At 40.0% G+C, this 26,050-nt stretch overlaps 5 protein-coding genes across 8 annotated transcripts; 2 read left to right on the plus strand and 3 right to left on the minus strand.

Moving 5' to 3' along the window:
* The first annotated feature begins 1,085 nt into the window (after positions 1-1,085).
* On the plus strand, positions 1,086-7,262 carry LOC104445783 (uncharacterized WD repeat-containing protein C2A9.03). The gene is made up of 10 exons (XM_010059706.3): positions 1,086-1,309; positions 2,303-2,455; positions 2,677-2,844; positions 2,942-3,028; positions 3,886-4,020; positions 4,127-4,237; positions 4,863-4,954; positions 5,161-5,266; positions 6,172-6,258; positions 6,447-7,262. The coding sequence occupies exons 2-10, from the start codon at positions 2,318-2,320 to the stop codon at positions 6,855-6,857; spliced, it is 1,335 nt and encodes a 444-aa protein (XP_010058008.1). The 5' UTR covers positions 1,086-1,309; positions 2,303-2,317; the 3' UTR covers positions 6,858-7,262.
* Positions 7,263-11,123: 3,861 nt separating this feature from the next.
* On the plus strand, positions 11,124-13,455 carry LOC104445784 (ubiquitin-conjugating enzyme E2 11). 4 transcript variants are annotated; one of them, XM_039313121.1, is made up of 3 exons: positions 11,124-11,383; positions 11,877-12,106; positions 12,905-13,455. In XM_039313121.1, the coding sequence occupies exons 2-3, from the start codon at positions 11,891-11,893 to the stop codon at positions 13,133-13,135; spliced, it is 447 nt and encodes a 148-aa protein (XP_039169055.1). In that variant the 5' UTR covers positions 11,124-11,383; positions 11,877-11,890; the 3' UTR covers positions 13,136-13,455. The 4 variants fall into 4 exon arrangements, with proteins under 4 accessions (XP_039169055.1, XP_039169056.1, XP_039169054.1 ...); XM_039313122.1 differs by having other exon boundaries at positions 11,884-12,106; XM_039313120.1 differs by having other exon boundaries at positions 11,126-11,370.
* A 313-nt stretch (positions 13,456-13,768) lies between these two features.
* LOC108960154 lies at positions 13,769-16,812 on the minus strand. The gene is made up of 2 exons (XM_018875072.2): positions 16,570-16,812; positions 13,769-15,178 (listed from the first exon to the last, which is right to left on the minus strand). The coding sequence occupies exon 2, from the start codon at positions 15,114-15,116 to the stop codon at positions 13,932-13,934; it is 1,185 nt and encodes a 394-aa protein (XP_018730617.2). The 5' UTR covers positions 15,117-15,178; positions 16,570-16,812; the 3' UTR covers positions 13,769-13,931.
* Positions 16,813-17,858: 1,046 nt separating this feature from the next.
* Positions 17,859-20,141, minus strand: LOC104445786 (aspartyl protease family protein At5g10770). Its single transcript, XM_010059709.3, has 2 exons — positions 19,774-20,141; positions 17,859-19,381 (listed from the first exon to the last, which is right to left on the minus strand). Exons 1-2 carry the CDS (start codon positions 19,847-19,849, stop codon positions 18,090-18,092), a joined length of 1,368 nt encoding a protein of 455 aa, XP_010058011.2. The 5' UTR covers positions 19,850-20,141; the 3' UTR covers positions 17,859-18,089.
* A 1,520-nt stretch (positions 20,142-21,661) lies between these two features.
* On the minus strand, positions 21,662-25,576 carry LOC104445787 (pre-mRNA-splicing factor CWC25 homolog). Its single transcript, XM_010059710.3, has 3 exons — positions 25,240-25,576; positions 24,129-24,435; positions 21,662-22,659 (listed from the first exon to the last, which is right to left on the minus strand). The coding sequence occupies exons 1-3, from the start codon at positions 25,425-25,427 to the stop codon at positions 21,877-21,879; spliced, it is 1,278 nt and encodes a 425-aa protein (XP_010058012.2). The 5' UTR covers positions 25,428-25,576; the 3' UTR covers positions 21,662-21,876.
* Between the last annotated feature and the right edge of the window lie 474 nt (positions 25,577-26,050).

Raw genomic sequence — 26,050 nt, forward strand, 5'->3', positions numbered from 1 at the left:
TATCGATCCCTATTTACAACTAATATGGCAGTAAATCAATTATCATCACTCTACATCATCAGTGTACATGTGATCATCTATCAATTTAATCTTAACACATTGAACTCCAAACAATTATTGTGACAAAAAATCAACGCTCGTACTTTCCATATGTCACGAAATTAATATCCAACCTGAGATTTCATATGTGCCTTCCACTATTCCAAGCTAATTTATACTTTACTTTACATCCTAAATATTATTACTGAAACTAGAAAATTTTGGATGTCGCATGATGAGTGGTCAATGGGATCAGAGGGCTTGAACAAGGAGCGGCTTCTGGTGGCTCTCATAGCTTGCTTCAGCGAAGCCGATGAGCAATCGAAATTGCACCAAGAAAGCTTTAAGATACCTTATAAAGAACAAAGAATTCACGGCTATTTGCTTTGACTGCAAAGAAGAGTTTTAGCCGCAAAATTGAGGGCTTACAACAAGCTCTAACTTTTTCTTTTCCATTCTAACCCTAATTTTGCTTTTATCCATAGGACAAAAAGACGTTGTTTCATATCGGTTTATTTTCCGAACGGATTTTTCTAATGAGCCACGTCAGCCGAGTTATAATGAATTTAATGTCACGTTGAGTTTCCTAATAACACAAATTGTCGATAACACTAAAAATAATCGATTTTTCACCAAAACGGCACTCAAGTGATCGCTCTAAAAAATCTTACAATTAAAGCGAGCGTTGACTCAAGTGATCGCTCTAAAAAAATCTTACCATTAAGGGAGCGTTGCAAGAGAGCCACGCCACTCTTCTTTATTTCTGAATCAAGCCCACACTACATGTGCAAACTTTAGAGAGGCCCGATAACCCGACCCGACCCGACCCGGAACGATCGCCCGACCCGGCCCGAAGATCGCGCCAAGCTTATCCTGAATCCTGAGAAGATCGGGGGGGCATAAACGTAAAAACGTGCCTTCGTCTTCCTCTCGACCCCATCTCCTCATCTCTTCCCCAAAAAAGAAAAGAAAATTGAAAAAAAAACAAAGAAAAGGAAAAGACAGCAAGAAAATCAAATATAAATTATTTTTTCTTTTGCAAGTATAAATATCAAGGGATAAACCGGGCGGAGATGGCTTTGAGGGGGGGTCCCAATCGACGAACAACGCATCGCCGATGCAGCGAAATCCTCTGGATCATTGATTCTCCCTCCCTTCCCCCACGAGTTAAAAGAAAAATCAATCAAGGAATTTCTACAGGGAACGAACAAAAATTCAACGAGCTCCCGGATTCGTTATTGCCTCGCCCCGCCCCGCCCGTCGATTTCGCGTAAGCCGCGCGGTTTTCTGGGGATTTTGTTATCTGGGTTTTTGTTCTGGGGCGGTAATGGTACCTGGGTCGGAGAGATCTAGCTCAATTTCGGATTCGATTGGGGGAATTGAGTTAGGGTTTCGATTTAGGGTTTCGATTTAGGGTTCCGATTCGCGCCCCCGACGCGGTCCCTTTTTTTCCGCGCGTCGATTGGTTTCTTGTTGTTGTGACGGGACGCGGTTTTAGGGTTTTTTTTTTTTTTTTATTTATTTTTCTTTTTTTTGGGGGTGGGCGGGTGTGGTTTCAATTGTTATTTTTGTTGATTTATCTTTTATGGCGTAATTCGGCGTGCGTTGTGTGTATCTCTTTTTCGACTTGGGTTCTGCTTCTTGTTTATTGTTGCCGGCGTATGTACTGGGTTGATTGATGGTCACAGGTGTAGAAATGGCCCGTGGGTTTTTTGTCATGTTGATATTGATGCATGCTGCTTTGTAAATTATGGGTTTTTGCCCCTGTTTCTTCGGGTTGTTAGTGGTTTCGAAGCTCGGCCGGGATTGCTTGGTTGAAATTTGGAGTCTTTTCGGTGCTCTGTCGATTGAATTTTGATGGGAGATTGTTGATTGTCATGGGAAAGTTCTTTTATCATCCGGTGTTTGGTCAATCTGAATGTTGTGCAGTAGGGATAGGATGCTAGAGTTCCAGAGTTTGCAAATTGTTCAAGGGTTGCGCTAGCATCTTGACGAGCCTGTGAATGATAATTGTTAAGTTGAAATAATAATAAACATCGATGGATTGACATTTTCGAGCTGTTTTGACTACAAGAACTGGTGTATGACTAGCAATTCGAGGTCTTGTGCTTGGTGGTTGACATTTCACTGTGAACTGAGTTACATATGTCGTGGTTTTCTTTTCTTTGCCATCTCTTTCTGGAAGGTGTCTGATTTATATGTTCAATGCCGCTCAGACTATCTGGGTGCAGACTAGCTGAAGCAATGTTGCTTTTGGTTTTAGGGTTGGTTGGGTTACATGTCTCAGCACCAAGAGTATCCGATGGAATACGCAGCAGATGATTACGATGTGGGAGAAGTAGAAGATGATATGTACTTCCATGAAAGAGTAATGGGCGATTCAGACACCGATGAGGATGAGGAATATGATCATCTGGTTCGAGTCGTTAACTCTTAGTGTTTCTCCTCCTCCTCCTACTCTCTGAATTTGTTGTGTTGTTGTTTTTTTTTTTTTTTTTCTTCTGCTTTTGTCTAGCTGCATGATGAGATCTCCTTGCAAAAGTTCGTTTATATCAGTCGGGGCTACTTCTGGATCATTGTAAATTCACCTATATCAATTGAGAACTGTAGTGAGACGGATTATGTTGGCTATGGCAGGATAATAAGATTACCGATACCTCTGCTGCTGATGCTCGGAGAGGTAAAGATATCCAGGGGATTCCTTGGGAAAGACTGAGCGTCACTCGTGAAAAATACAGAAGAACTAGAATAGAGCAGTACAAGAACTATGAAAATGTACCACAATCCGGAGAAAGTTCGGAAAAGGTATACATCTTCAAGTTCTACAGTACTGGGTAGCAATTCTTTTCTCGAAATTGGGCTTACTTGCATCATCCTTTTCTATTTTTATTCTACTAAACAGGATTGCAAACCCACAAGAAAAGGTGGAAACTATTATGAGTTTTGGCGAAACACAAGATCTGTGAAGTCCACAATCCTTCATTTTCAAGTATGTTTATACTTCCGTCTTGTGATCTTATCTTCTTGTTGTGAGGATGTTGAATTCTGCAAGTTGATTCTTGTTGGTTACTCCCCAAGTTGCATGTAGTGGAATTTCCTCTTCTTTGTTTTTTATTTTTTTGGTCTTTATCCTCTTCTCCTTAAGCAGGTGTACTCTGGTTGACCAGGAATTTCTTTGGAAACTTATGAATGTACATACGTTCTTGGATGAGAAATTGGCTGTAGGTTTAATGTCATGTCACCAAACTGATAGTGAGGGACATCCTATAAAAATGGGGAGACTGTAGAACTCGTGCTTTCCCTTAGCTGTGAGCTGCTACTTCTTTTTGGAGTCCTAACTTTGAATAGGTACAGTATGTGCATTAGGTGCTTAAACTTTAACAGGAGCTTGACAATGTTGCACGAAGTTCTGCATGCAATTGTTTTCAGGATAAGAGATAATTTAGGTTTGGACTAGTCATTAATGGCAATGTATTTTGTGGTGAAATGTATTTGTCCATGATTGAGTGAAACTTATTTTGGCTGTTGAGATTGTTGAGGATACAAAAGCATTAGGCTTCTTTTTTGTTTGTTTTTCAATTGTGATGTTTTGCTTGTGTGTTGTCTCCTGTTCTGTTCAGGGGGAACCAACTTTAAACTTGACAGTGTACATATATTTTAGCAACTGGAGCTTGTGTTTGCTTTAGAGTACACCTCAAATTTGGGGCTGTTATTGCCAATTGCTATTACGGACATGGCTACAAACTGTTTCTTTTCTCTTTCAGTTTCAGGAATTCCTGACACATATCTTGTCATCCTAAATTTTTGTTGTTAAAACCTCTCTTGAACCATTACCTGGAATTGCAGTTGAGAAACTTGGTTTGGTCCACAACAAAGCATGATGTTTACCTTATGTCGCACTTCTCGATCATTCACTGGTCGTCATTGACTTGCAAGAAGACTGAAGTGCTTGATGTTTATGGACATGTAGCTCCTCGTGAGGTACAGGAATATTATGTTGCATTACATGCAGGAACATAGTGATCTATGCTCTGGAAGTTCTTATTTAATGAGACAGTCTTGGGATTTTTATTGCTTTTCATTGTAGAAACACCCTGGAAGTCTCTTAGAGGGTTTTACACAGACACAAGTCAGTACTCTTGCAGTACGGGATAAATTACTGATTGCTGGTGGTTTCCAGGGGGAGCTTATCTGTAAGGTAATATCTGGGCCAAAGCACGGTTAAGGTCATCTTGATATTTGTGTTTCCTCTAGAATTGTCAATATTTAATAAACAAATGTTTATAAGCACATGATTTTAGGGCAATACTGAGTTTGCTTGTAGAACCTGACAGATGCAACTGCAAACACCATGTTTTATTTCTTTGTTTTGACTTATTAATTCAGTGTACTCTGTTGTCTTCTTGTGTGCTAGTGTGTAGTTAGAATTCTCACTCATGCTGAATTACTGACTGAGCAAATTACAACCCCAGTTGGATTCATTCATTTAAGTTCCTTATTTGAAGCTCGATTGTAGGTTTAGGTTCTCATGACATAATTATTCTTTGTAAAGCTATTGCAAGTCCAACATTTTTTGTTTTGACTTATTAATTCAGTGTACTCTGTTGTCTTCTTGTGTGCTAGTGTGTAGTTAGAATTCTCACTCATGCTGAATTACTGACTGAGCAAATTACAACCCCAGTTGGATTCATTCATTTAAGTTCCTTATTTGAAGCTCGATTGTAGGTTTAGGTTCTCATGACATAATTATTCTTTGTAAAGCTATTGCAAGTCCAACATTTTTTGTTTTGGTGACTGCTGATGATCCTCTTTTGTGGGTGCAGAACTTAGATCGTCCTGGTGTTAGCTACTGTTGCAGAACAACTTATGATGACAATGCTATCACTAATGCGGTTGAGATTTACGATTATCCCAGGTTGCCTTCCTGATGCATTCTGTTCTCATCTTGATGTACATTTACTAGTTTATTTTGTTTGTGGATGTTTGTGTCAGGTGTGCTGTCAGACAGCAAGTGTGTCTCAACAAGCTATTCTTTTGCAGTTTATTTGAATTTACGTAATGCGTAGTTAAGGTGGAGCCATCATTTTAACTCCTTAAATTTCCTTAATGTTTTATTGTCAGTGGCGCCGTACATTTCATGGCATCGAATAATGACTGTGGAGTCAGAGATTTCGACATGGAGAAATTTGAGCTCTCCAGACATTTCACCTTTCCTTGGCCGGTGAATGTAAGTATTTTTTCCGTGACTCCTTGCACAAAATAAGATATCTTAACCTTTAATTGGACATAGACTAAATATTTCAGCTGCCATAAAGTGAATATCTTGAATTAATCTCATGTTGCAATTGGTTTTATGAAATCATTATGCTTGCATTTGGAACTCATCCGTCTTCTGCTGCCTAGCCATTGTAGAAGGGCCTTTGTCTTCCAGTTTTTATCATCTTGTGTTGTTGTAAACTTTTGAGTTATTAGCAAGGATTGCCCTCATCATCTACCTTAAGTCATGCCATGGCTAAAATTGTGGGAACGCTGATGATTTGCATTTTTGGAATGAGAAACCATAAAGTGCTTGTGAGCTGTGTAAGTATTCATTTAAAAAATAACTTCAGGATATGGAGCTTCTAGTCTCTCTGCTATGCATCTAGACTCAGTGTTTATAGCACACGATGTTTGCCCATTTCTTTTCAGGTTTCTTAACCTCTATAACAGGAGTAGAACATGAAAAAAAACCTCTATAACAGGAGTAGAACATGTAGTGAAGTGAAAGGAGTGCCTGCCAGGCCATGAATTAGACATGTTTAGATCATTGGAATTCTGTATAGAGGTTTCTTGTAGATCTGCTCCACTGTGCAAAGCTTGGGATGGCTTATCAAGCAAGATTCTTTTGTATTGTAACTGAAATTTAACTTTTATCCGGTAGACATACAAAGTGAGGAGATAATGATGCATTAGTGTCTGTAGAAGACCATAGATCATCCATGTAATTCAGTGCTGGATATTGGGTGGAAGTTGAAGTTTGTAACTTGTTTTGTTGGCTAATGTTTCCTTTGTGCCCCCCTTTTTTTTCACAGAAGTCTACCTGCTAATGTTTACTTGCTAAGTTTTTGAGGTTTTTTGTTTTTCTATGAACAGCATACTTCTCTGAGTCCTGATGGTAAGCTCCTCGTCATTGTTGGTGACAACCCTGAGGGGATATTGGTGGATTCTCAAAGAGGAAAGGTAGTTACTTTCCTTCCCTTCTCTTTCTGTCCCTCCCTCTGCCCCCTTCCCTGAAAAGCAAACCTAAATGTAAACGAGAAACATGAAAATAATGCCTGTAAATCCTAAGCATGCTCTATTTGTACTTGAGGATTTTGGATAAGATTTTCCCTGATGAGATGTGTAACTTCAAGCTTTTGCAATTGTAGACTATTAGGCCACTACAAGGGCACTTGGATTTCTCATTTGCATCTGCATGGCATCCGGATGGTCACATATTTGCCACTGGAAACCAAGACAAGACTTGCCGTATCTGGGACATTCGCAACTTATCAAAGTCCGTTGCTGTACTCAAGGGCAACCTTGGAGCCATCCGGTCCATTCGGTTCACCTCCGATGGGCGATTTATGGCCATGGCAGAGCCTGCTGATTTTGTCCATGTCTATGATGTGAAGAGTGGGTATGAGAAGGAGCAGGAGATCGATTTTTTTGGCGAGATCTCTGGTGTGTCTTTCAGCCCTGACACTGAATCGCTATTCGTTGGGGTGTGGGATCGCACCTATGGCAGTCTCCTTCAGTATAACCGATGCAGGAATTATTCATATCTCGACTCCATGTAGTGAGGAGATGCCTGCACCGTTTCTTAACTAAATAACTGCAATTATATAGGATTCTTGAAATATGGCTAAAGTGGCTTCAGCGCATTGTGTAAATGTAGATAGGTGATATATTTCTCGTTGCAATGTAGGGTAAGAGAACAAGTATGGTGTTACTTGGTGGATCATTGTCTTCCTTCTTTAGGTCATAGAATGCTTGCTCTTCATTGGAAGGTTGAGCGAGAAGAGAGAGAGAGAGAGAGAGAGAGAGCTTTATGGTGATGAGTGTTCTGTCGTTTGCAGAATAATGGAGATGTATTTAGTAAAGGTTGGTGGTGTTTGGGTGAAGATTGAGGCAAACTCTTCTCATTGCCAATAAGAACCCTATTCACTTTCTCTGTCAAAATTGGTGGATATCTTTGGCTCTTTCCCTTTCTCCAAATTTTTATACTGTTCTCTTCGTATTAGCAATACTCTAATGTCTCATGAGGACGTAAATAGACTCAGCCAGCATTTTTGGCTCATCTATAAGCTGGTGCGGAACTCATGTGATTGCAATGGTCTCTGAAGTGATGATGGATGTGGGAGAACTCATGTCAACATGACTTAAGATCAACAGTTCTGGTTATGTAGGAGTAAGCAATGTTTCATGCCATTTTGGGCATTGTCAGCCTCGACGGCCGTTGTCATCACGACTCCAGATCTTCAATGGAAATTTTGCTTTTCTGGTCTAAGTAGATCTACGTCAGAAGAAAATGATCTATTCTTCTGTCAGAAAACTTGGCTTTGGATGACTTTCTCGTTCAACATGACTTCTTTGGTTTTGATTTAAGTTGTGGCTTCTGGCTTTTGATTTTGTTATTGAATGCTGTAGTCAACGAAACAATTTAATGCGTGTAGGAATGCTATGATATTGCTTTAAGCTATAACTAACAATTTCAATGTCTTGCTGTTGACATTTCACATATATCCGAAGTCAATAAGCCATGAGCTGACTAGGATAAAGGTTTTTGTTTAAACTCTTTTTACATAGCGAGTTTACTGCCCAAAAAGTACCGACACTTTTTGAGAGTTTTTTAATCGTGTCGGGTACTTCATGACACTTTGACACTTAATCAATAGGTGTTGGAAGATTCGATACTTGATAAACTCTTTCGATACTCCTCGACATGCGAGTTAGGAATTTCAACTAGGGGTGTGCATGGTCCGGGTGGGCAGTTCCCGACCTAGAACCGGGAATCGCCCGCTAAGGATCGGTTCCGAAAAATTGGAACCGGGATTCACCCGTTTGTTACATGGATCCACTCCGGAACCGGACCGCAGCGGTCCGGTTCCCGGGTTCTTGGGTGGATCCATGGAACCGATTTTGACGCGAAACAATTTTGATTTTCAACATAAAACCAAATTTAAGTATGTGGAACAAAAATTCATTTGTTGCAACTATAAATGCAACCAATGAAGGAATGGATGTACATAAGTTGATATAGAGGCAGAGAGAGTAGTAAGTGTTTAGGAAAATGGATCTTTCTTAAAGCTATGAACTGGACATATCCTCATTAGGTTCGGCAAAATATCACAAGTCGCACAAACAAATCAAAGGAGGTGAAATGAGGTACCATCCAAACACAAGAAAACAAAGGAAGTGCAACTAAACAAGACTTTATTGAATACATCACCTTCATAATTATATTAATAAATAAACTAAACAACGAAAAAGCATAAAAATTCCCAATATTTAGCTTTGTATTCATCCTGCAGGCAAAAACAATTGCCACAAAACAATTGCTTTGTATTCAATTTTAGTATTTTTTTAATATTAAAAGGGAACCGGTCCGGTCCGGGTGGGCGGATCCGCCCATGGAACCGGGAATTGGACCGGTTCCCAAAAATTGGAACCGGGAACCGGACCGGTTCCCTCAAGAACCATCGGTTTCGGGCGGTTTCGGTCCGGTTCTGGGCAGTTTCCGGGTATTTTGCACACCCCTAATTTCAACAAATGAGTTCGGCCGACACTCATGAGGTTCATTTTGAAATTTTTCAATAAATAACATATCAAAATAAAAATATATAATAAAACAAAATAAAAAGGATAAATATATAAATATATAAAAATAAAAATAAAGGATAAATAAAGAAAAATCTAGTCTTTTCTTCTCTTTTGACTCTCACTTTTGGTAACACACAATTAATCTCCTAGTTTGTTTTTTCTCTTTTCTTCTAACACGAATGTGGATTACTTGTTTTTTTTTTCTCAAGTTCTATGGATGATTGGAATTGAGTTGAATTTGTCAAATAATGATATTGATAAATTATGGATTAATATTTTTAGTATAAATTCATTATAAACTCTTATTTTATTTTATTTTATTATTTATTCATTCGTGAACTTGAATCAAATTAATCTAATTAAAATAATCATAAAAATGATAATTTATCATGTTCTGATGGAAATTGAGTCTAGCCTTTTAATGTGGTAGGATTAGGCTGTTTCTTCCTAATTGCCAAGATCTCTCAAGAATGATTCTAATAGTTCTTCCTAATTGCCAAGATCTCTCAAGAATGATTCTAATGGGTTGGACAACCTCATTTAGTCTGGCTTGCTAAAGTTTCTAGAAGAGAATTTCACAACAAGGTAAGTTCATCTTAGGGACTTTGTTCGCAACATTGCAAAATTGCCGATTTCACTACAATCAATATTGAAGAAAAATCCTCTACCTTGGGGAAAGTCCTAGACCAAAGTAATTGCCGAACCTAAGGAGATCATGTAGACTCCTCCCCCGTTGCAAATTCCATTTATAGGAAAGAGAATTTTATAACGTATCTTAATGTATCGGAATTCTCTATTTTTTGATAAATAACATGTCAGCGTATCGTGTAGTGTCGTATCGTATCAATGTCGGGTGTTGGTGTTGATGCTACTTAGTTTACTACCAAGAAAATGGACTATGATGGTGGCTTGAATAAATTAAAGATCTGATTTGAACCCTCAAGGCAACAATTAGGGCTCATTTATTCATTTTCTTTAGCAGCGAAATGCTTTGTAATTTGGGAATTCAAATATCTAAATATAATTACAATTTGGTGAAGACAATAATTGCAAGTATAGAATTTCTAGGACAAACTATAAAACGTGCTTTTTTTTGGGGTCGGAATAGAGCAGGAATTCATTTCACCATATAAAACATTAGTTGGAAGACTCGTGCTTTGTGAAGATCAGAAAAAATGACTCTTTGAATTTATTTTTCATAATATAATGAGTATATGACTATAGCCGTATTATATTAATTTAAGAGTTTCTCTCAAACCATATCTTGTTTATTTGCAATCTGCCCATTTTTAATTATTTAGTAATATCTATATCAAAACTTACTTATTTTTTTTGTCAGTCCTACTCTAATCCTACTCTAACACCCACTCTCAGACTTTTGCCCTACTCTAATCCTACTCTAACACTTACTTCAAATTATGTTTTCTTCTCAAAAGGAATATGTTGGTTAGTAATGTTTTTTTTTTCTCTTGCCTATTCTGAAGTAACAAGATCTTGCACGAGATTTTTCTGTGTAACACATCAAGTATTGAAATTTCCTTAACATTGAATTTCTTAAGTAACGATTAGATGCATAATATGGCTTATAGGTTGAAATGAGAACTAATAATTTAATCAAGTCGATTAACTACAACTTTATTACTTTAGAAAGCAAGGTACGATGTATATAAGACTAGCGGGACTGGTCCGATCATATTCCAACGTGGAATTGGGAATAAGACCAGCGGGACTGGGAATCGAATTGGACTATCGGATCTAATCCGATTTGGTCTGATCTATAAGGAACCAACAACTTTTTTTTGGTTCCATGAAAATTTTAGTTTAAATTTAATTTATATATATGTTTAAGAAATAAAATAATTTATTTTAGGATTTATTACTATTATGTATATGTTAAAAAGTCAGTCCTGGTTCGGTTTCCCCCAAAATCAGGAACTGGACTAAAAATCACCAGTTTCATTTTTATCGAACCAAAGACCGAACCGATGCCTCCGGGGATAGACCAAATCGGCCGGTCCAGTCAGGTCTCTGTCTAATATGCTCACCTCTAATCCGTGTGTATACCTTTAGAGATAAGTGATAACTCTTGTTAACTTTCCCACTAAAGCAAGAAAGACAAGGCTCCATCTTGTCAAGCTTCAATGGCAGCAACAAAACTTCACCATTCAATGCCAGCTACCCACCATATAATAAGTTTAAAAGGCGGAAGGCAACTGGCTGAGCAAGTTTCAAGTTTCTGGATGGATGAAATTCCTACGACAAAGACAAGTTGCTCTGCTCATCCGCTGGAAAATAAACAAGATGCCTATCGGATAAGACATTTTAATATTGACATGATGATGGTTTAGTCAACGCAATTACTCCATCCCTCATCCTGTGTGTTCCACAAACCTCGTTTGAATCTTTCATCTTCCTAAATCTCTCTTCCTCGAAGTCAAGACTCCAGCTCACCTCTTCTTGCTTCTTCCTGGAAGCTCTCTCTACTTCCTGGTATAATTTGTTTGTAATACTCTCTCTCTCTCTCTCTCTCTCTCTCTCGTTAGTTTAGCTTGATCTTCTTTGCTTCAGATCCGATTCTTGCTGGTTGCCACCTTAAACTTGCAGGGGCTGTGGTAGAATTTGTATTTATCTGTTTGGTGTTGGCTTGTTTCTTTTGTTGCTGGGTCAGATGGTAATCCCTCTTGCGTGTTGGCACTTTCAGTGCTCGGGCTCAGTTGGGTTTTAAATATTGTCTAAAAAAAAAAAAAAAAAAACCCATTATTTTGTGCTTGTTCAACTATTGTAGAGTTTGGACCTTTGTTACTATTTTTGCTTTCTACCTTTTCCCTGGTAAGGTGATTACTTCGCTTAGCTGAATCATTATGTCATTTAGTTATACTGGGCACTTGATTAGCATTTGAGCTCAACAACGGCGATGAAGTTTCTGAAATTTTATATAGGGATATGTTGAAATCCTATTTCAGTGCTGACATGTTTTGTGTTCTTTTGGGTTTTAGAACGAAGCCAATTGATGGCTAGCAAGAGAATTCAAAAGGAACTACAGGATTTGCAGAGAGACCCTCCAACCTCATGCAGTGCTGGGCCGGTGGGAGAAGACCTCTTCCATTGGCAAGCAACCATCATGGGGCCGCCTGATAGCCCGTATGCCGGTGGTGTTTTCTTCATAACGATCCATTTTCCACCTGATTACCCATTTAAACCTCCCAAAGTCAACTTCCAAACCAAGGTTATTTCATGACCTCTTCTTCCATGTAATGTTTGTTTTGTCTGCTATAATGTTGTCCTTTTATAATGCTGGTTTTTGTTTCTGCGCACATCTTCTCTTTAAATTGTTCAGTTGTGCTTATTTCTGAATTAGATTGCATGTTCTTATTCCCTTAAATTGCAGAACCAAGTCATTGTCCTAGCGACTTGGTACTTTGTGTAAGTGATTATAATGGAGAACTGGAAACTGCACATTTATTTGTTGGAAAACTGACAGGCTGTACCCTGCTGGTCAGAGAGCATCTCAGTCATTAGCACAATGTTTCATGTCCTCATGCTTGCTTCTATTGCATAAATTGTTGTTATTTTGTCAGAATTTCAGCTTAGACTTTCTATATTAACAAGCTTAAAATTATTCGATTGATGTGCTTGTATGTTATAAAACAAATTATGTCTTTGTTAAGAAGGTGCACCTACATTCCCTCCCAAACTGTTATCAATCAGTGCAGATCCTGCTTACTTGTACTTCTGTTTTTAGTCGCTGTCTTGATTACTTGGATAGGCTTTTTTGCTCAAGAGATGGACACCTCAAAGTAGCATCTTTTTTGGGGCTTGGCAAGAGAGTCTTGATTTTTGGCAAAAGAAATCAAATGCTGGGCAGGACAGTAATCTATATATGTCAATAAAGCTATTCTTCTTGATTTTGAAGCTGCTCTTACTATTTGTATGTAGGGGTGTTGTCTAGATTTGTTTTTGTTATAGTTTTATCAGTCTTAGCATCGTGACATTATTCTGTCCCTATTTCTTCTGTCTACTGTAGGTTTATCACCCCAACATCAACTCCAATGGCAGCATATGTCTTGACATTCTCAAGGAACAATGGAGCCCAGCATTGACCATTTCAAAAGTCCTCCTTTCCATCTGCTCTCTTCTCACTGACCCCAACCCAGACGACCCTCTAGTCCCTGAAATTGCTCATATATACAAACACCAGAGAAGCCGATATGAGGAAACAGCCAGGGCATGGACACAGAAGTATGCCATGGGTTAAAGATCAGGTCCTGCCATGTTAAGATGCTTGTTGGAAACTGAACCTACATGATGACTGAAAGACTTGTAGGCAATTAAAAATGCTGATAAGCATGTTTTAGAATCTAGATTATGGTGAATCAAGCCCATCATAAGTGTCTGGAGTTTTTCTCTGTATTTGCAGAACTATTTTGCTTTGATTATTGCTGTTTGTGTGTTTGTCACTTTTTGGCTCTTCAGTATGCTGGCAATCCACTAGAATGTCGGATTGGGTATTGTAGAAATTGTCTGTTGAGGGTCTTGTTGCAAATATTAACTTTGAAAAATCTTCTGATTCTCTAACATAGCGCAGTAGAACTCCTTTCCATGTTCTTTCAAAAATGGTGTGATTATAGCCCTCAGTGAACTGCTAGCTCTATGTGTAGTTGAGATAACCAGGTCCATGTCTACTACTGAAGGACTAATGTTATTTTCAGATCCTTATAGAAGTATGAGTAACTTTCTTTAGTGATGAGGTAGTCATCAATGAAACATGCTTTCAGAAAATCATGATTTTAGTTGCAGAGTGGAGTTGTGAGAGCATTGATTTTCATGGACTATAGCTGCAGTTGGATGAAGAAACAGTGCTTTTGATCAAGGCATGATGTGCTTACAGTCCTTTTTTTTTAGTTTTTCATTTCTGATATATTTTTCACTTCAATGTATCTTACAATCCGAGGGCATCAATTTCTAAGAGGATCCTGGATTATCCTCAGATTTGGACCATACACTTTAATATCCAAAGCCACACAAAAAAAAAAAAAAAAAAATCATCCTCTCTAGGTTGTAACAACTTCATCTAGATTTTCCTTGGCACCTTCCCGTTCCCATTTCTCTGCAATTTGTTTGAGAATAGTTTCTTCTTCTGCTTCTAGTTCTTGCATGTGCTCCTCAAAGGCCATCACCAATTCCTCGGTGAAGATGTTGTCCTCGGTCGCCTCACATGGATTCTCATACTGCGGCAAAGAATAGGTGCCGAACTTAGGAGTTGCGTAGGCTCCAGGAGAGTAGACTTGCCCTCTGGTGGGAATCCATTCTCTTAAGCTCGCAACTGCTGGGAATTCAATTGTGGTTGGGATTGCAAGTGATTCTAGCCCTCTTGCAATGGCCTTTCTCTTGAATCCTCCCTCTATCACGCATCTTTCTTCTTGAACAACATCATCTTTGGCAGTTAACTCATCGCTTGTGCGGGACTCCAGTGAACTTGGGATCACTTCTTTGCTTTCTGATCCTGAAGCTGATAGCGTGATTGAGTTATCTTTTACAGCTTCATCGTTTACAATGGTCTTGTCCACCAACACATCATCCTTTTGTGGTGTTGTATCCATTATCTTGATATTGCAGTTGTTCTGAGCGCTGTGCATTGAAGATTCAAGGGATGTTATATTTTCTTGGTTCTCTGCGACATTATCATCATGAGGAGAGCTTGCTGACAAAATCCTATCCAGCAATGCATCGTATTCCTCAACCGTATGAAAGCTTCTTGACCGCCTTACACCTTTGTACTCCCACTCGGTTCTATCTCTACTTTTGCCATCGTTCTTAGCATTGGCTGAAGGCATTTCTTCTTCAAAAAATGAATGCCAACTTCTGGACCGTTTAGGAGGTTCAACACTATAGGATTCTGAATCTTCATGGATGAGCTGTGAAATTCCAGGCTCTGTGTGATATCCGTCTGTTCCTTCTTCTGAAACTGCTGAGCAATCACAGTTCCTATCAATCTCGGAAGTAGCTTCAGTTGATCTGGGGCCCATTTTCAACTCTGAATTGATACTTCCGGACCGGAGCCGGTTGGCTACTGTGTTAGCAGTACAAACAAGTGTGAGGAATTGGTCGCTTCCCTTGTTAGAGCTGAATATATCTTCCAGCGCCATTAAGGATTTTCCTGTACTCCGTGAGCTCCGGTTCAGCTCTTCTCTGTAGCTAATTGACCGTGACACAACTTTTGAGGAAATGCAGCCCATTCTGATTGAGGTAAGTATCTGCAGAAGCGAAGTTCTTGAAGATTGCTATTGAGTTATTGCATCTGCACAAAGGATAAGACCTCAGGTTTAAATCCTTGAAATGGGGGGAAGTCTTGTGTTTTTGAATCCGCACTAACCCATTATTAAATTAGCAAGAAGAAGTGCGCATTGCCTCGCCCTAGAGCGATTATTCTTTTATTGTCACTTTTGAGTCTATTAACTACACGTCCTATGGACGTGAGCTTTCTGGCTAACAAGCAATTCTAGCCAAGTGTTTTATAGAAAAGAAAAAAAAAGGAATGGAACAAATGTTATAAAATTTTGGAAATGGGGTGACATAGATTCAAGATTTTAAAGAGAACATATTAAAATCCTCTGCACCATTATAGAAAGACAAACATTCAGTAAGAAAGTGCAGAAACCAACATGAAGTTTCGATTTTGGTTGTTGGGACTGTGGAGTTGGTATTGAATATGGAATAACATACAAATACGAGGCGGCGAATGTTGTGATCTTGTCAGTCCAATGTCGATGACAGTTTTTTGGCGGCATATTGCAGGCCATTGGATTTACTCTATACTTTATGCTATTTGGTTGAACAAGACCATTTGCCTCTTCTTTATTGCCGCTAATAGTGGGGATTGCTCATTGCTCAATGACATTGGAATCTGGAACAGGGCCCACTCCTTTTCCACCTTCTAAGTTTTCTAGACAATGGAAAGGAAACTCACAGCCCAGGAAACAAGGACTAGACAGAAAAACTCATCTTCAAATTGAATTTCCAAAGGTCTCTTTTCTTCAGCAGGGTATCTTTCAGGGAGAGAAACATATTTATGTTGTCTCTTTTTCCTTTAATAACAGAAGAACTTTTACTCTCCTTTATCAAAAAGAGAGAATTTGTTCCCATCCAATTTTCTAGCTGAGTGAAAAACGCAAAATCTTAATCTTAGGGGTTCCAAGGACCTTATATTCATGGTGCACCCACAAGTTAAAACTTCGATAGTCGAGAGGTCATTGCCTCGATGGCATCGGATCATACAATTGAACTTTAAACCTTAGAGTGGAAAGAAGAAGAAATTCTAGTCAAAGTTGTTGGACATTTATGTAGCAGAAAGAGAACTATCAGATCTTGCCTTGCAGCATTGGAAGTAGGATTTTTCACAACATTAATGCAGAAGTCTCAGAGAAGTTAGCTGTATTTTTCAATGTCTGAATGATGGATGAATATAGAAATAGATTGTCTTGAGACCAATTCTTTTTGCCAGCAAAGAGAAAGCTAGAATCCTAGGAAACAAGAAGCAGACAATCTTTTCGAATGAAACATTCAGGTCCATTTTCTGCAGTATACTGTCAGATGGGATGAGGGAGAGATCTCCATGGAAGTCAATACACTTGGCGGTGGAAAGAAAGAAGGAACAAAAGAAAGATGGATGAATCTTTCAAATAAACGTACCCCACACCCGTTAGTCGAAGCGGAAATTCTCCGGTTGCTGATGAGCCGGTCGTGGCCAACTTCGAATTGATCAGGACTCCCAACTCTCAGTTCACAGCAAAGACGTGGACATGGGGGCATAAGAGCGAGTGAAAGGTGCCAGGAAGAGAACTTTTAGCAGAGTGATAGATCCTGAAGAAATCATATGGTGTTGTAGCCGTGTGAAAGGTGGCAGAAAAGTCAAGTTCAGGCTGTTGGAGATGAATTGACTAATTTAATGACAGACAAGAAAGAATCAAAGTTCAAACTTTGAAATCTTCCAACCAAACACATAATGTATTAAAGTTAAGTGGGCCTGTTCTTATTTTATGTTATCACATTCACATATGGAAAAGCCTATGAGGACTTAAGGCTGTGTGCCCATCAATGGCCTGCACGTTCGCTGAGGCCCTTTATCCACATGAGGTCACTGCACATGCTATGATGTCCATAGCTAGCTCTTTGGCTCAAAGACATCATAGAGTAAGTTCAACTTTCTGATCTTTTGTGACTTGTTTTGAAATCTTTGAGCCAGGGCACTCCTATATTTTATTTTATTTTATTTTCGAGTGAGATAATTTTTTTTTTAACATTTGAAAATGTTCAGATTTTGACTTTATCCATTATTAATATTTGAAAATAAAATATAGGAGTGCCAGTAAGACATGTAAATAACCGACAAGGTTATTGGGCTACAGACAACACAATACCAAGTATCATCTTGAGTGACAAGCACAAACACAATACCAAGTATCATCCTGAGTGACAAGCACAAAGTTAAAGAGAAGTGTCACGTGGCGAGCACAAAAGCAACAGTCTCTTAGCTCTAACTTTACCTATACATAATAAATAGATTCTTAATTTTCTCTCGTGAGTCGTCGGATTTTAAATCAAACCAGTAGATGCGGCTAAGAAGCCGTCAGTACTACATGTTTAGCCTCTGTTTTGTTTTATCATTGATTTTCATCTGATGCAAGTTTAGTGATGGAAAGAATTCGCTGTCCATGCATTCGAATCAAGGTAATTATGTCGATTTAATGGTCAGAGTTTGCGCGGTGGTTTGTATCGCGCGCTAAACCCGTTTTCAGTGAATAATGTAAGCTCTTCTATTAAGTTCAGTTACATAAACAGCTCTTGTAAGGTAGCGATTCTAGAGACCTTGCCAATGTAGTACACCGAAATCCTACTTGCCATATTCAGAGGCTTCTATTTGCTTTCAAATGATTAAGAGTTGTTTCTTATGTATCTCCGAAGATATAGATACCGTCACGTCAAAGCAAATGAGGGATACTCAGACCGTAGATCAAAATGTAGTTACTGCAAATCTTCACTGATATGTACATGAAGAGACGTATGACATTGCGGGGAATGTTACTTTCCTGTAGTTCACAACTTCAAGAAAACAAACTTTATTTTGCCCCCGATCCCAGTATATTTCATTGGATCCTTATGTCTGAATAATTGTGCTCTTCATGACATTCGATAAGTGAAAGCGCTGCTGATCAATGGCAGCCGCCTGCAGCGAACCCAATCCTGGAATTGGTGACATCATAGGCGACCTTGAATGTCTTTTGCTGATGATTCCCAATGACAGCAATTTCATCGTTTCCAGAGCTGCTTGCGAAGGCCAAGCAAGTAGTGCCCTTCTCGACATCTAGGAGAATGTTTGCAGGTGTCAGAGTGAGATCAGCGCCGCCCTGGAATACAAGCCGCATCTGTGGAACGGACATAGTCTTCAAGCTTCCTTTGAAACAGGTGTCCAATATGGAATAGCTCGGCGCCTTAGCATACTTTCTTGACATGATGTTGATGAAAGCCTGTTTGAGTGCGACATAGACCGAACTAGGCAGGCGAGAGATGACTGTCCCTGAGTCGATGATGGTCGGGACCCTATACTGCGTAGCCGCGACTGATAAGGGCTTTCCCGCTAGTGAAATTGCACCCAATCGCAAGAAGTATAAGCTCTTTTCTCTGGATTCAGTTATCATGGGAGTGAACCTGAAGGCTGATGCCGTTAGTGAAGTGCTCCCAATAGAGAGGAAGCCGCTGCCAATGGAGGTTTCTGATGGAAGACAATAGGAGAACGCATTTCCATACTTGGGAGATAATTGAGAAATCAAGGAGAGCCTTTCGCGGGCCAGGCCTACAATACCGGCTGCCCTCCCAAACAGCCCTTCGTTGTCCTGGCCGCACCCATAAAGGAAACTAGGCGAAGTCTCGGATGGCGACAAGCTAAGCAAGTCTTGGCTCAAGTATCCAGTCGAGTAGGATGAGTCGCCATAGCTTGCTGTGTACACACACTTGCCCGTTTCCACCTCGCATAAGGGGTCGTTCAGAGTGGCCTCCTTGAGTGACGAGCACTGAGAGGTCGAGCACGGTATGGATTTGTATGTCCTGGAAGCGGAGGGGTTGTACAGAGGGTCGACTTGGGCATGGCAGGATATCACACATGGTTGGCACTGGAGCCACGAAAGAGAGCTGCCAGTGTCGAGGAGCATGGCATTGTACTTCGCAGGCATGCCAAGGCCTATCTTGACGTAATAATTGCCTGACCCAAGAGACAAGCCGGGGCTCGCTGGGATGCTTACAGATTCAGGGCCTAATATGTCTATGGATTGGTTCAAGATGACGCTAGGTTTGTGCTCCTTTGTGCGAGTAATTCGGTACCTGAGAGCCTTGATGCGATTTTCATCGCGAGCAAGAACATGGGTGAGAGGCTCTGGAGATTTGTTCCCAAGGGAAGAGTTAGAGCCATCAACATGGTACAGATCCAGATAAATGGCTGCCTCATCACCTGCAGTAAAAGAAATGTTAAAAACCAGATCACGTATATGCATAATAAACCACACTAAGTCTACGCATGCCTAAAAAGCCTCATATTTTGGAGATCCGGTGCATAAATTAACAGTCTCATGTCATTAATCCGTCCAAAAAACTCTTTACAAGACAATCATACTCATTGCACATAATGCTTTACAAGCTTTTGCCATGAGAAAGAACAGATTTTTCAGTTCTAATGTACTAGTTTTAACTAACACAATATTTACCGATCCCTTTGGATTTGAAGTACCAGAACTCTGATATAAGATCCAGTTGGGTGCTCTGATAAGAATTACAAACTTCTTTTTCATTGAAAGCTAATGGAATGAAAGAAAAAGAAAAGGAACCGCAAGAGAAAGGACATGCCTCTGAACTCTGCAAGTGAAGCAGCTCTTGCTAGCAGTAGACAGCAAATCAAGAACAGAAGATAACCCATCTTCATATTCCCCCGCAGAAATCCAAATTAACCACAAGCTTCCACTATCCCTTTGAAGAAGTCAAGATCAAAGTATCTGCAACACCCACATAAGCAAGCAAATTTTGTTGCCGGAAAAGGAGGTGCACAAATGCAAAGAAAATGATGGCAAGCCAATGAGCCCCTTCAAAGTTAGGTATCTATAAATGCAAATCACGGTCCTCCAACTCCAACCGATGCCGGCATTAAGTTGATGATGTCGATTTCACTTTTTGTGATGTCCTCAGACAAGCACATCTTTCTTGTTTGTTCCTTCGTTTTTCCTTTTCCCTTTTTCTAAATGACCACATGGACAATCACATCTTGACCGTCATTGGAGGGCAATAAAAATCTCAGTACATCAGCTCAATTATGAAGCGGTAAAATTTCGTTGTCTGTTCTTTTTCACAGTACTCATGCGACTCTACGTGCTTACCCCCATCCAAAAGATAAGGACGAAAAGACATTACTTCGTAAATCTCTAATTTCATGGAAAATTATCACCATACAACACAAACAGGTGAAGTACAAGATAATAGTCTTAAACCAGGCTAGCACATATAAAGTTCTTCCTCTAAGTCATAAGCATGATTAGATTCTGCATACTTTAAGTTATCGAATCTTGAAATATGGTATGCAAATGGGTTCGGTAAAGAAGCTGGCTTAGTTTTCCAGGAGATTAAAGATACTAGGGCCTACAATTAACAGCTATGAATATGACTTGAAAGCTTTAGCATGGTTGTTGATATTGGCTAAAAGATGGTATGGTGTCATCACCCGATAGGGTTTCAAACCATGCCTCAGAAAAAGGAACAAAAAAAACTGAAAAAGAAATGACAGAGAAATATGATAGTTGGCCGAATGATATTTGGCAATGAGATGGCAATGAATCAAAAGCAAGGTACGTGTCAATAACCAGGGCCGAATCCAAAATTATTCAAATGGGTGATCGAGGTTCCACTCATTCTTGGACCACAAAGATCACCGTCACAGGACAAAGCAAGAGAATGGCTGCTTACCATTTGTCTCTATACGATTATAGATATATAAATGTTGACATATGTTGATAAGCCCTCCAAAAATAGGAGAGAGAACAACAAATGAAACGTCTTTGTATAAAGCAAGTGTTCAACAAAAGAGGAAATCAAAACTATTAAACGTGCAGTTAGAAGCTTAGGACCAACTCTTAAAATGGTAGAGACGAATACTCTCGTGAAATGTCGTTGAGAAGTTGAAAGGGCGCTTATTGTCGGCAGAGACCGTGCCTGAACTAATTTGCCTTTATCGCCTCCCTTTGTATTGTTGCGTCGAATCGAAGGGTGACCCACAGCTTTGGCCGAGCATATTTCCGCTTTCATGACGCTATGGCCGTCGTCCGAATCCATTTGGGATTCCATGGAAATGGAAAGGATGCAAGGTGTCCAAGCATTCGAGCAGTATCTCCCATGTCACTACGTCCATGTGTCAGCTTCTTGTGGTGTGCCGGACTTAGAGTTGCAAGATGTTGATAGGTACCGACTGAGGTAAATACACCTAGTTTTTCTGTCATTCAATTCTGGATGAACAGCATCAAGGGACTCATCCAAACTCGCGATTGAGCCAATGCCCGAACGAAGTCTTGATTGGAATCCTTCACACAAATTATGCAGAGAAGCCGAGAAGGTGTGCATATTTTTTCAACGGAAAATGACAAGCATCGTGTGCCCGGTTCAAGATCTTTCGGGTTCCTGATTCCTTGCCTGAATGAAGTGTCGTACTTACCGGACAATGATGATAAGGCATGAATGGGGTGCATCCAAATTAAGTAGATCAGCGAATAAACATTGCACTTCAAGATTTACATCCAAGATACAATAACAAAAACCATAAATCTGATAACGATGATCCAGATCTCTGCTGATCAAATGATCCAAATAAAGCTACATCACAAGTTTGATTGGCACAGGGGAATTAAACCCATATGTTGATAATCAAATGCGAGAAATAGGAATTTTGATAAACATATGACCCTCAATTCACCGTCGGAAAGCATTTCCTTCGCCCGTTTCTGACCTACCCTGTGAGTAATATGTCCTGCGACGCACGCTTTCCTCAATGGTCAAGTTACCGCCCTTTTCGGCACCGTATACGCTTTTCTGAACAGCATGCAAGAAGTTCCTGCCACGAGAAGGCGCATCGCGCTTAGACTCCTGTGCATCTTCCGCATCAGCTCTCTTCAAACGCTTCCACCTCTGCTCTTCATGCAGCTCAGCATCCATTTGCATCTCTCGCAGCCTAGCAAGTCTCTCTTCTTCTGAAAGTTTAGGAGCTGTATTCCGCCGCCTATATTGCGATTCATTCCTACCTTCTCCTTGGAGCGTATCCCCACGGTGTCGGCTTGCATCGATGGAGCTTCTACTTTCCCTCCTATAAGCATCACAATTTGATCGGCTTTCAAGATCATCATTTTCATGGCGCGAGTTCCTGTTAGGATTGCGAGCATCATCCTTCCCACGTTTTACACCTAGAGAGCCATCTGATGACCGCTCGTGCTTAGAGTCGCCGTGTCGATGCTTCTTCCTAGATTCTCTCCCATGTAAATCATCTTCTGAATCTGATTGTGCTTTTCTGTGGTGCCCATTACGATCTGAGCTTTGCTTGGTACTCTGTCTCTTAGCCTTTCTGTCATCATGGGAAGCATCATCAGAATCCACTGGCTCAGATGACGATAAACGTTTCTCATGTTTTGAACTACGATGCCGATGTTTCTTCCGGGATTCCTTCTTGTCACGATCTTTATCGGGATTCTTCTCCATAACCTACAAATGAAGGCAAATACAGAAGGATGAGAATCAACAACATAAACAAAGACTCTGTGGTTGGCTACATAAATTACTCTTATTCACAGTGATCTAATTAGTGACAAGAAACTTCTTTTGAAGAGATGGTGAGACTTAGTAACAAGAACAAAAAATTTGTACAAAGAAGTATTGTTGGAAGAAAATATTAATCTCAAACTGGTATAAATAGTTTCCAATGGAAGTCAAAAGCACCTAAATATAGTAAACAACAAGTAGAATCTCTCATGCTCACATTAAATAATTGTAAATAGAAATGAATGCATAACTTCTCTTCTAAAGAGCATCATGTCAATGGAAATCTTAAAGTCAACATTTATGGTCATCTTCCAGATTCCAAGAGACAGAAGGCAACAATCACTCTGAGTTTCCACTACAAACATGAAGCACTGCTTCAAAATGTAGAACTCTTCCTCTGAAGGCCAACAATGAGAGACCATCCTCTGGACACTGATCTATTTACTATAAAAGGACATTGTGCATTAATCCAGAGTTGACACCTATGTGATCTACAAAAGACAACTATCTCAAAAATAGATTCTTGACTCTCATTACAAAACCATAGCCCTAGGCTATAACACACATAGGAAGCAGTCACAATTTTACTAAAACAACTTTTTAACCTGTCCTATCATTGCAACCAATTATAGATGTCTAGCCATAGAAACGTAGCTGAAATAACTAACAAAAGATCTCTCTCTCATTTCAAATAGAAACCAAGCTTTATTAGCATTTCAAAATAAGCAACTGCAAAATATTAAATCAAAACTCTTTTTCGAGAAAAATTGCACAGATACCACATCCAAACTTCAACTCTCTCTCAGATTCTGCTCTGACTCTAAAGAAAACTCCCAGATGTTTTCTTCCACAAAAACACCCTTAGAATACGACCAAGATATCAAAATTCTCTCTAATCCAGCATTTTCATCTTCCAGTACCATAATAGCGTCCACATCAGCTCTATCTCTAGAATCACACTTGAGCAAGCATGTGTGAAAAATTAACTCAAATGATCAGCACTATAACAAAGAATAACTAATCTGTTACTGCACAATAGTGAGAATTGTGAAGTTACTCTTCCAACATCTGCCTTTTCACACAATTACCTCTCAACCACCATCAGCAGCTGCAATGCTCTGATTCCTGTTATTTTATAAAGTATTAACTCAAGCGCTCAAGCAACTGTAGTCCACTGTTCCTCAAGTGGAACACTTGGCTCATCCATTAAAAACCAGATTCCAGGCGCATGCACTTTCTTCTGCACACCATAGTGCAAATATCTGTGTTTCATGAATTGCTATTACAATTCTATACACTTGAGAGAACGAAAGCATTTCTAGTGTTTAATACGTTCCACTTAATGAAAATAATGACGGCATCAATTTTAAAACAAAAAACTAAGAAGTAAAGACACAACGAGTAGGGCTCACCGATTTGCGAATCATGGCCATTTGCACGGGGTTATTCTTGATTCGAGCAAGCGCCTCCTGCTCTCGCTGCCGAATCATAAGCAGAGGATCCGAATGCAGCTTCCTCCACGTATCATTTGCTGAGTATGGCTTCTCCTCGAAAAGAGCCCCTGGTGTAGCCGACGCCGATCCTGATGCCGACGCAGCTGAAGATGATGCTGCTGCTTCATCAGGTTTATTATCAAGTGCTTTAAATGCAACTCCTTCAGAACTTCCCTTCCCGACGGCCAAGCCCGAATCATACAGAAACTCCAATCTCTCTTGCCTCCTATACACACACAAAGCAACCGCGAAAAAAATTTCAAGAACTTGGACAATTCACAGAATCCATGATTTCAACCAACCCAGCATCAGACAGAATATGCTAACAAATCTCATCTAGGGGTGAACAGCCTCACTTCCTACAGACAACCAAACATCGATCGACAGACTGAAACCCTAAAAAACGTAAAATTTAGGGCAAATGCACACTCGACACCCCCTCGCTCCCTAGAAGCACAAGAGGAATTCGAACGAAATTTCGAAACTTTCGTTCATATATCGAGACCCAATTGAGGTCAGTAGCCGAATCGATTGATCAATCGGAAAAAGGACGAGGGCAAAATCGCAACAACTGACTATAGGGGCGGCAAGAAATATGTAAAGTTTAGGGCAAATGCGCACTCGACTCCCCCTCGCTTCCTAGAAGCACAAGATGAATTCGAAGGAAATTTCGCCCCTTTCGTTCATATATCGAGACCCAATTGAAGCCGGGAGCGGAATCAATCGATCAATCGGAAAAAAGGACGATAGCAAAATCGCAATAACTGACTATAGGGGCGGCAAGAAAGATGTAAAATTTAAGGCAAACGCGCACTCCACACCCCCTTGCTCCCCAGAAGCACGAGAGGAATTCGAAGGAAAGCTCGCCCCTTTCGTTCATATATCGAGACCCAATTGAAGCCGGGGGCGGAATCGATCGTTCGATCAATCGGAAAAAAGGACGATGGCAAAATCGGGGACGACTTGACTATAAGGGCGGCGGCAAGAAGAGAAGAGAAGAGAAAAAGGAAGGAGGAGGGAGGGGGCGTACGGGAGGATGCCGGCCTGCTCCTGAAGGAGGCGGAACTCGTCGCGCTCGCGCTCCTCGTGGATTTGCTTGCGGAGCTCCTCGAGCTTCTTCTGCTCGGCGTCGTGCTTCTGCTCGGCCTTCCACACGTTCTCGATGTTGCGCAGGCTCCCCGTGTGCCATCCCTTCTTGTTCAAGAACTTCAGCGCCATCGTTGCTCTCTCTTGCGATTGTGATCGAAATCCGGAAGCTGCTGCGGATGATGAAGATGGAGATGGAGATGGTGGATTTGGGTTGCAGCGGCTTCTCTGACCTTCGAAGAAGCAGAGAGAGAGAGAGAGAGAGAGACTGCTCCTTTCAGAAGAGGCGGCCTGCTTTTCACTTCTAATTTTTTTTTTTTTTTTATAATTTTAATATCTTTGGCTTTTAGCTTATATATTTAGATAACTTTAATTTGGCTAAATTTCGTTATTTTTCCTGATCAAAATATTTATTTTCTTGGCGAGTTGGACATATTATTGAAAATCCCAAATTAATTTCATTGCTCAAAGTTAATTCCCGTTTCATCCGAAGTCCCAAATTGCTATCCCACAACACGTTCACACAAAACCAATTTTCAATTTATAAATACTTGAATTGGTAACCCCACATACATTTATCATCTTTTGACATTCCGTTTAGTAATTCGTTAAATTACATATTTATCAACATTCTCAACATACGCGGTGACGAGAGAGATTGCAAGATCTAATGTGAAAAATCTGAGTGTATTGTATTGACACACATAAATGTTAACGGATGATGAATTTGACTCCAAAATGTCAATTTGAGATTA

The sequence above is a fragment of the Eucalyptus grandis genome, chromosome 5, assembly GCF_016545825.1.
Source record: "Eucalyptus grandis isolate ANBG69807.140 chromosome 5, ASM1654582v1, whole genome shotgun sequence".
Taxonomy (NCBI): domain Eukaryota; kingdom Viridiplantae; phylum Streptophyta; class Magnoliopsida; order Myrtales; family Myrtaceae; genus Eucalyptus; species Eucalyptus grandis.